The sequence below is a fragment of the Tupaia chinensis genome, unplaced genomic scaffold, assembly GCF_000334495.1.
Source record: "Tupaia chinensis unplaced genomic scaffold, TupChi_1.0 Scaffold000165_2, whole genome shotgun sequence".
NCBI classification, from domain to species: domain Eukaryota; kingdom Metazoa; phylum Chordata; class Mammalia; order Scandentia; family Tupaiidae; genus Tupaia; species Tupaia belangeri.
In genome coordinates this window covers 2,598,858-2,608,962 of record NW_006159640.1, presented here as the reverse complement: position 1 = coordinate 2,608,962, position 10,105 = coordinate 2,598,858, and the positions used below count along the sequence as shown (strand labels likewise).

Sequence of the window (10,105 nt, the reverse complement as noted above, 5' to 3'; positions counted from 1 at the left end):
CTAGAATCCGTGGGCAGTGAGGAGCCTGCAGTCAGACGGATCAGAGAGGGCCGCCGGTCGTGGAGAGGAGGGTCTGGAGTGGGTGATTTAACTTCGTTCGAGCGGGAGGCGAGGGGGTGGTGGCGAGTGGCAAGGCAACCCGGGGAAAACTGACCAGGTGCGCCTGGCATCGCACGCAGGGCTCAGGATGCCTGGCGAAGAGGAGGCGCCTCCTGCGCGCCCGCCCGCCTCCCAGCCCAATTAGGATTTGGGATTCTTTCTTCCTCCCCTGAGCGTAATCCGACGCTGCCTGGGGAGGGCGAGGCCGAAACCTGATCCTCCGGTCCTGGGGTTCCGTTAATGTTTAATCAGATAGGATCGTCCGATGAGGCTCGGGTGGCGTGATCTTCCAGCCCCGGGCGTCGAGCACCCACACCCTAGAAGGTTTCCGCCGAGGCGTCGAGGCTGCAGGCGTGCACTGCGGCGCAGGGTTCTGGGTCTGAGGCTGGAGGAGTGAGCCAGGCGTGAGACTGCGGGGCCGAGACGCGTCGCTGCAGTGTGCAGCCCCGGCGTCCCTTCGCAAAGGCGCTGCTCCCTCCAGGATCCCAAGCTCCAGCGCACGCACTGTTCTTTCCACCGCCAGGCCCCAGGCGCGGCCTGCCAGGACCCAAATCTCGCCTGTCGCCCTGATGGGTACCGGTAACTCCAGGCAGCCGCGATGGCCGCCGCTGCTGCTGCTGTTGGTGCTCCTGGGGCCTGCAGTCGCCCGCGCGCAGGAGGACGAGGACGGCGACTACGAGGAGCTGGTGCTCGCCTTCCCGTCGGAGGAGGACGGCCCGGCAGACGCGGCCCAGCACGTGGCCACTGCCACTTTCAACCGCTGCGCCAAGGTGCGGGCGCCGGGTGGGAGGCGGGTGCGAACCCGCCGTGGGGACGCCTGCGAATGCTGTTTCCTCTCCCGCTTCAGTTTCCCCGGAGCAAGGGAAAGGCAGGCGTGAAGGTCTCCGAGAGCCCTCTGCTCACCTGGCGACCGCCTTGGCGCGATCTTGGGAACTGCCGGCACCGATGGCTGGGGAAAAGGGGACCGACGGCGCTTTGGGGAAGCGCTGGCGCGCGCGGCTGCGCTAGGCGGTGGAAAGCTCGCAGGGTGGAGGGCCAGGAGGGGTGAGGCCGGGCGAGCGAGCTGCCAGGAGCGCCTGCTCGGATTCCAGCCGCCCTGCACCCCTGGCCTGGTTGGGTGCAGAAGTTGATTCCTGGAGCGCGCTTGGCGCACTCGGGCTCAGAGGAAGAGGCCTGCCGTCACTGCACGGTGACTGCCTGGGAAGTGTCGGACCCGTGTGGGAGCTGGGAGGTCAGGGAGAGATGACACTACCCCAGACAGGGGTGCAGCGGCAGAGACGGCGGAAGATCTGGAGGACAATTTTTCATGCCACAGAGTTTATATTCTAGTATAGCGTCATTTTTCTGCAGAATAAAAGGATAAACTGAAGGCCACGAAGCGGGGTTACTTTTCCAGGACCGCTGGGGTCTTTTGGGGCTCAGACCGGGAAGGGCCGTGGTGCTCAGGGGCCGGAAACCAGCGCGCCTGGGAGCCAGAGTCGGGATGAGATCCGGGACACTGAGTGGAAGCCCACCTGACAGCCACGGGAGGGCAGAGGTGGGGTGAGAGGGGCGAGTTTCCTGAACATCCCTGCCAGCCTCGGGCGGAGGGAAGCCCCAGCCGCGAGTCCCGGGTCGCTGGTTCTCTGCAGTTAGAACCCCCCGGGGCGGGGGGCTTCCTGTGGTCCGGCTGCCCCGCGGCTGGAGTTGAGCTGGCTTCATCTCACTATCTGTGTAAGTGAGCCTTGAGGCTCCATTTCCTCATCTTTAAGAGGGAGGTGTCAGCCTCCTCCGTTCCTAAAGGAATTGGCCTGAAGGTTCAGTGGCCACACGGGGGAGAAAGTGGCCACCAGAGTGACCACAGCAGGAACCTCAGATGGAACCCTGGGAAGAAAGCACTGCCGAGGTAGCTATGTCACTGACTGCAGCGTGACCTGGTGACACTGACCACAGCTGGGGGTGGGGGGGAGAATTCTGCCACTCACAGCCGCCTGGCCTGTCTTTCTGCAGAGAGCTGGGGCCCCTGGAAGTCAGAGCCTTGCTCAGCTCAGAACACCCTCTTTCTTGTCCCCTGAGCCGTTTGTCCTGTTGAGGGGATGCAGTGGGTTGTGCTCAGGATAGTAAGGTGCAGTTCAGGTCATCTCTGCCCCAATGTAACTGCCCAGGAGTAACGGGTTCCCTATCCGGAGGGGTGAATAGGCAGGGTGTGAGCAAACACGTGAACTAAGTAAGCCTGTGAGAGTATTTCTTCCCTGGAGAAAGTTCATTTATTCATTCATTCAGTGGATATTTTGTGGGAGGTGAATCTAGAAGGAAGATATCTCAGGAAGCAGAGAAAAGTTTTAGACCATTCCTTCTATTTTAATCATTAGAAACTGAGGCCCAGGGAAAAGAGGTGTATGTACCCTCTGGTGCATTAGAATTGAGCTTCCAGGAGAACTTTCATTCCACTGCACTATGAGATTGATGAGATTTTCATTTGGCAGAGGGCATTGTAAATGGGACTTTGAAGCATAAATAGGAGTTCAACAAATGAAGATGGCAGGAGTATTTTATTCTGGGGGGAGGGGAAGCATGAACAAAGGTATAGAACTGGGAAAGCCAGAAGTGGAGAATAAAGAGCATGTGTCCACAGCCCCAATCATACCATCTTCTGAAATGTAAAATGTTCTGAATATCAAAACCTTTTTTTTTTGTCATTTATTTGATAGTAGAACCTGGCCTCTGTTAACATTAGGTTATTTATAATCTTTACTTTTTCTAGTTATATTAGTACACATATTCATATTTTTTTCTAGAGGTTTTTGCTATAGGGCCCATGTGCTCGTCAGAAAGACAGAGAGAGAGAGACAGAGAGACAGAAAGTGAGAAATCACTCCCCAGGGGAGATGGCCGCACCTCAATCCCTTCTCCTCCTTTCTCCTCTCGGGATCTTGGGCACGCACGCACACGTTCCCAGTGTGAGTTTAAGCCACCGGGTCCAGGACTTGAACTGCGGTCGACTACATGGAAGTCCAGTGACATAGACATTATGCCAGCTACTGGTCCCCATATTCATATATGTTGCTGCATAGATTCAGAGACCTCTGAATGAATTCCCTGATTGCCCATTACTTTCTAAAATTCAAACACAATCTGAATTCCAAAACTTACCTGGCCCTACGCCTTTGGATAAGGGGGTATAGACTTTATTCTACTCTGGCTGGAGTCCACGGAGCACATACAGAGATTCAGGAGATGAGGCTGAAGAGGTGTGTGAGGTGCGGGCCCAGGAGGAGTAAGGAGCTTGGACTTCATCTGTTAGGCTGTGGGGAGCCTCTGAAGGTTCTGGAGCAGGCATTTTTGCTTGAGAGCAGCTGGAGCTAACCAAGACCCAATGAACCTGCTCTACTGGATTGTGGCCTTGCCTCTTCTCCATTTGAGAAGTGTGGCCTTGGGGCAGCCAATGGTATGTGACTCGGGTGTCTGGATCCCACATGGTCAACTGCATGGGTCGAGTCTTGGATCTGGCAGCTTGAAAAACACTCTAGGCACATCTGCATGTGTGCCCCAAATCCCAGAAGGAGAATGGAGGAGAAGGGATTGTGGCATGGCCATGCCCCGGGGGGTTGCTTTCTCACTTATCCTCTCTGTGTCTCTCTCCTTCGAGCACATTGTGTCCCATAGCAAACATTTTTTAAAAAAAGATAAGAAATTAAAAACAAACAAACAAACAAACAAAACAGAAGAGGCATGGGCTCTATTCACCAAGTCATCCCTTCCTGCAGCATTGACAGAGTCACCTGCTGGGTACTGTCCACCGTCTCTCCTGCCTTCCCGGGCCTGCCATGGGTGCCCCAGGGTCTCCACAATACAGAGGAGACATCTGTGCCCAGAGAGACTGGGTGGCTTGCTCCTGGCTGCACAGCCAGTAAATATTGGAGTTGGGGTGCAGGCCTACATTTTTCTGGCTTCAAAGCCCAGCAGTTTTCTCCCTCTAGACTGCCCCTGCACATTCTGGAAGGGGAGAGAGTGTTTCATTCTGATTGAAGTACAGAGTGGGGAGGGGCGGTGTAACTAGGAAGGCCTCTGGGAGGGGGTGGCTCTGGGGCAGGGCCTCCAGGGGTGACCAGGTCCAGAGGAGACTGCTATGGAGTGGGGTGTAACCTTGGTCCCTGTTTTTGTGGGACTTCCAGTCTCGACTGTGATGCACCAGCTCTGTTAATGCCAGTAATTGGCCTAAGAGGGGCTCTTCGAAAAGGTCCTGGAAAATGTGTGTATGAAAAAACTGCATGGATCTCAGTTTATTTATTTATTTTTCGCTTTTGCTGTAAAACTCATGTGCTCCGCTGGAAACAGATTGAGAGAGGGGAAGTGAACTATCACCCCCAGAGGGGGGACCTCCTCCATTCTCGTTTTGGGACCTTGGGCCTGTATGCACACGTACCCAGTGTTTTATTTTCCTTTGGAGAGGTTTTTGCTATAGGGCATGTGCACTCACCAGAAAGACAGAGACAGAGAGACAGAAAGCGACAAATCATCCCCCAGGGGGATGGCCATGCCATAGTCCCTTCTCCTCCATTCTCCTCTTGGAATCTTGGGCACGCATGCACATGCACCCAGCATGAGTTTAAGCCACGGGGTCTGGGATTCGAACCATGGTCGACTACATGGGAGTCCAGTGACATAGCCATTACGCCATCTGCTGGTTCCCCCGAGTGTGTTTTTCACTTTACCGGGTTCAGCACTCAGACTGCATAGGTGGCCATGTGGGATCCAGCTGCCTTAACCACCACGCCATTGGCTGACCTCTGATCTCAGAATCCCTTTTCACCTAAATAAACTCACACTTTAATTCTGTTTTCCCACAGACTTTTTCAATTCTCTGAACTGTGGTTTTTCCTTTGCTTTTCAGTCCTGATTTAGGCCACCTCTCATAGTTTACTCTTGTTTCTTTTGTTCTAATTCTAATCTGGTATTAGAGGAGGGATGAAGCACATGATTTCTTTCTTTTTTTTCCCCCTGAGTTTCTTTTTTCCGGTACTCCCAGCAGGGACTCCCCACTGCACCCCACTCCCAGCTTCAGTACCTGGGATCATGGGCACGTGTGAGCCTGGGGTACTCAAGAGGGCCCCCAGATGTGAACCCTGCACCTTCTCACGGGGTCGGCCTTGCAGAGGGTGGTGCTACCCCTGTGCCACCGTCAGGCCTCTGGGTTTAATTTTTGCAATGGGCACATGTGCTCACTGAAGAGACAGAGACAGAGAGACAGACAGTGAAAAAATCACCCATCACACCCCTTCCTAAAGGGGGATGGCCACACCGCAGTCCCTTCTCCTCTCTTTTCCTCTTGAGGTTTAGGGCACGCACATGTGCCTGGTGTGAGTTTTAAGCCACTGAGTCCGACTCAAACCAGGGTCAACTATGTGGGAGACCAGTGACGTAAACACTATGCCATCTGCTGGTCCCCTCTGGGCTTGTTTTTAATGGCCTCATGTTCCTTCCTCTTCCTTCCCGGGGCCAGGATGCCTGGAGGCTGCCGGGCACCTATGTGGTGGTGCTGAAGGAGGAGACCCACCGCTCGCAGGCCGAGCACACCGCCCGCCGCCTGCAGGCCCAAGCTGCCCGCCGGGGCTACCTCACCAAGGTTCTGCATCTCTTCCATGACCTCTTCCCTGGCTTCCTGGTGAAAATGAGCGGCGACTTGCTGGACCTGGTGAGCCACCCTGCCCCTGCTAGGTACTGTCCTTCATGTGCCCATCGCTGTAAAGGAGATGGGGACAGCAAAAGCTCACTGAGCCCTCGGGGACCAGGCACACGGACTACTGGCTTTCCGGAGATGTTTCTAAACCAGGCTACCTCCAGTGACGCGTCCTCCTTCATGGGGAAGAGGACGACCCCGAGGTTCAGAAGGGACCACACAGATAGCTAGGGTCCATCTGTGATTCTCTGGTGTCAAGATCCCGGGACATTTGATGGAGCTGAGTTGGCTTATAAAAGGACCGAGGGTCCAGAATTCCTCGGAAGCCAATGCCATTGTCCTCCAGGATAGGGTGGCTCTTCCTCCAGCTTAGCCAGGACTTCAGCCTTTGGTGGAGGGCAGAAGCAATTTCTGGCCTCTCTCTCTTCAATGCTTTAAATGCAATTTCTGGCCTCTCTCTCTGCCTCAATGCTTTAAATGCAAATCTTTTTCTGTTTGAGAGAGGAACTTTTGCTATAAGGTGTGTGCGCTCACTAGAGAGACAGAGACAGAGAGACAGAAGGCGAGAAATCACCCTCCGGGGGGTTGCCCACACTGCAATCCCTTCTCCTCCATTCTCCTCTTGGAATTTTGGGCACACACGCATGCGCCTGGCATGTGTGCTCAGTCCTGTAGGCTGGGGGCAGGGATGGGACAGGGTCCCTGTCCCGAAGCCTTTGGTCAAGAAGGGAGGCCCCTGTGTAAATGCTTCCAGTCTGCTCAGCACACACTTAACAAGCACCTACTGTGCGCTGCAGATACAAGGATAAAGCAGCCCCTGGCCTTTCCCTTGAGCTCAGCTTGCAGTCCAGGAGGCAGACTGACCGCAACCTGCTCACACAGTGGGGAGGAACGCGTCAGGTGCCCACCCAGGGCCAGGTGGTGCCCCAGGCCACAGACACTTGCCATCGGAGCTAGGCTCTGGCATCACACCAGCTGGGGTCACTTTGCAGCGAGCCCCACTAGCTCGTCCGACCTCAGGTAAATTCCTTCACCTCGCCCCCACCCACAAGCCTCAGTGTGCTGTGTAAGCCCGCACGGCGATGGAATAGTCGCATGAAGAGTGTGAGATCGTAAGTATTGAGGCAGACGCTACATCCGGAAACCACAGAGGTGTGGGTAGGTTAAGGAGCCCCTGGGGATACTGAAGCACACAGAGACGGGTCACGGTGGTGAAGCTATTAAAACCTGTAGGTCCGAAGGGCAAGGGAGCATTGTCACAGCTCCTACGAGGGGAGCCATGGTCACCCAAGGATGAGGCCAGGGCAGGCCCCTCCCAGTGCAGGCAGGGAGAGAAGCAGACACACTGTCCTCCGAACTCCTCTCACTGGCTGAGCACAGCTGGAAGCTTCTACATGGGAGCCTCGGTGCCGGGACCACAGGGCAGAGCAGTCGGGGCCTGGCTCCGGGGGCCCACAGGATTGCCAGTGCCAGCATGGTGGTTTGGGCGTGGGGTTCAATCCTGAGTTCCGGCCTTGTCCAGCCTGCCTTGTTACTGCCAGGCTCCCCAGCTGGGGTGTGAAATGCAGAGGCCGTTCTATGGGGAGCACACTGTGCCACGCAGTTGTGGGCTTGGGGGCCAAGATAAGGGAGCACTGAGCTCCCCAGCCTGAGCGGGGAGGGAGCCCACAGGACAAGCAGGGAGGACGCCAGCAAGGATGTGGGCACTGGTTCGGTGCTGGCCAAGGACTGTGGTTGTGTTGCACCTGTCCGGGTGGCCTCGAAAGTGGTCCCTGGCCTCTGATTTCTGCAGGCCCTGAGGTTGCCCTACGTGGACTACATCGAGGAGGACTCCTCTGTCTTTGCCCAGAGCATCCCGTGGAACCTGGAGCGGATAATCCCTGCACGCCACCAGGTGGAGGAGTTCCCTATGCCCAGTGAGATCCCCGCCGCGCCCGCCCCTCACGCTGACCTGCATCTGCCTCCTCTTCTCTGGCGTTTGATAATCTGGTGGTCCTCTCCTCTCCGTGGCTTGGAGTATGACCTGGGTCATGCCCAGGTCTCTCATCCCCTTCTTATTCTGCCCCACCAGCCCCTGGCACTATTAGCCATCCTGCGGTTCTGCATGGGCTCTTCTGCCTGTGGCCTCTAGGCTGTTTCTCCCACTCTTTGCTCTGCCTGGCGAGGCCTGGCTATGGACAGGAGGGGAAGGAGAGGCCAAGGGAAGGGTCTGGTTCCGGCAGGGCCTGCTGGGTGGAGCTGGGAAGGCTGGACGTGCACCCTGTCAGGGAAGAGGAGCAGGGCTCGCGCTGGACTGTGCTGCACTTGAGGTCCCCGGGGCCTGAGGTTCGGAGCTCAGAGGAGGGGCAGTCGGGCTCTGGGGTCTAGGATGTGGACACAGCATAGGTCACGAGGATGTGCTGAGGATTAAATGAGTTGATACCTTCAAGGCGCTTACCACAGTTCGGGGATATGGCACACTGTAAACACGTGAACGCTGGCATTAATGCCACGGTTATTCTCTCCTCTCCCACAAATGTCACCTTGGAAAGGTGGAGGCAGCTTGGTGGAGGTGTATCTGTTGGACACCAGCATCCAGAGAGGCCACCGGGAAATTGAGGGCAGGGTCACGGTCACCGACTTTGGGACTGTGCCTGAGGAGGACGGCACACGCTCTCACAGACAGGTGAGCAGGGTCCTCAGGCGGGAGGGTTGCCCTAGGGCTTGGGGGGTCCTTCCCCTGGTCTTGGAGGGAGGTGGGTACCCGGTCTCCCCAGCTGTCCCACACCCTTCCCTGCCCTCAGCTGTGGGGTGGGGGTGTCCGTCCATCCAGCCACTGCTTGAACACTGTGGAGTGAGTGGACTTGCTCACGTGGCCCCTGTGTTGGTCGAGCAGGCAAGCAAGTGTGACAGCCACGGCACTCACCTGGCGGGGGTGGTCAGCGGCCGGGACGCGGGCGTGGCCAAGGGCACCAGCCTGCGCAGCCTGCGCGTGCTCAACTGCCAAGGGAAGGGCGCGGTCAGCGGCACCCTCGTTGGTGAGTGAGGGCCCGGGTGGTGCCGCTCTCACTGGACCTGGCATGGGAGGTGGCCTGAGCCCGGGGAGAACCAATGTCCCGACTCAGGAGGCTGAGGCAGCCTCTGCCCCAGGGCCAGAGGGTCCCAGAGTGTCAGCTGGCAGGGACCCTAGAGGTCACGAGTAGGTTGGGCAAACTGAGGCCCAGGGAGTGGCAGGGGCTCAACCCGGGAGGGTCACAGAACCTCGGGCCTGGGTCAGTGGTTTCTCCATGCGTCCACACTGCTCCCCTCTTTAAATCCTTTAAAATATTTATATCTTGGGGCCAGCAGGTGGCGAAGTGGTTGAGGTGCTGGACTCCCACATGGCCAATTGTCATTGAGTCCTGGCCCCAGGGCTTGAAACTCACACTGGGCAGGTGTGTGTGCATGCCCAAGATCCCGAGAGGAGAATGGAGGAGACGGGATTTCAGCATGGCCATCCCCCCTTGGGGGTGATTTCTTGCTTTTTGTCTGTCTCTCTGGCAAGTGCACGTGCCCTATGGCAAAAATAACCTCTCAAAAAAAAAAAAGTATGTCTTTTGTCATGTGACCTTAGATTCAGATAGAACCTTGCAGTGATCTAAGTAAGCTTCTTCCCTCTTCCGCTTGTATACCTCCACAACCGGGGGACTCATTCTCTTTCATGGCCAATGGAGCCTTGCAGGTCACCCTGGCCAAGGAGGCTTGGTGGAAGAACTGGCAGAGGACTTATCATAAGTTAGTTCACCTAGGCCACCAGGAGGATGTCCGGCCCCATCCAGCTGGGAGCGAAGACTCCAGCCTGGGGACCCAGAAGCCAGAGGAGCTCTCGCTTACCGACATTCCCTTGCGGCCAGACTTTGAGCAATAGGCCTGAGGCTGGCGTTATGGTGCCCGTCAAACAGTTGATAAAACCAGCCCAGAGAGGGAAGGTGATCTGCCCAGGGTCATGCGGCGAGAACTGGTGACCTCACTGGGGTAGGTGCTGGCTCCAGGCAGCAAGTCCCTGGGTCAGACCTGATCTGGCAGAGCAGCTGCAGGCCTATGGAGAAGGCGGAGAAGGCCCCGCAGCAGCACCCCACGGCCTCCATCCTGAGACTTTCTGTTGAGAGCACAGGTTTTGATATTCGTGTTGAAGGCAAGATCAATATCCCTCGCCCCATCGGTGGTTCCCTGTGCTTCTCCCACCTCTTTATTGACTGGCCTAGGCTCAGGCAGGCCAGTTCCCAAAGGTCAGTGTGTTGAGGGGGAGCCTGCTCCTTCCCTAAAAGTCCTTCCCAGGTCTTCCTGGGGAAGGACAGCCCCTTGGGGGTTGCATTGTGGCCATAAACC

At 56.7% G+C, this 10,105-nt stretch overlaps 1 protein-coding gene across 1 annotated transcript in view; it reads left to right on the top strand.

Moving 5' to 3' along the window:
* Positions 1–327: 327 nt before the first annotated feature.
* PCSK9 (proprotein convertase subtilisin/kexin type 9) overlaps positions 328–10,105 on the top strand; it is a 23,053-nt gene continuing 13,275 nt past the window's right edge. The window contains exons 1-5 of the mRNA XM_027770888.1: positions 328–869; positions 5,582–5,773; positions 7,551–7,674; positions 8,290–8,423; positions 8,634–8,775. Coding sequence (XP_027626689.1) covers positions 669–869; positions 5,582–5,773; positions 7,551–7,674; positions 8,290–8,423; positions 8,634–8,775 — 793 coding nt within the window. The 5' untranslated portion in view covers positions 328–668. The remainder of the gene's footprint in view (positions 870–5,581; positions 5,774–7,550; positions 7,675–8,289; positions 8,424–8,633; positions 8,776–10,105) is intronic.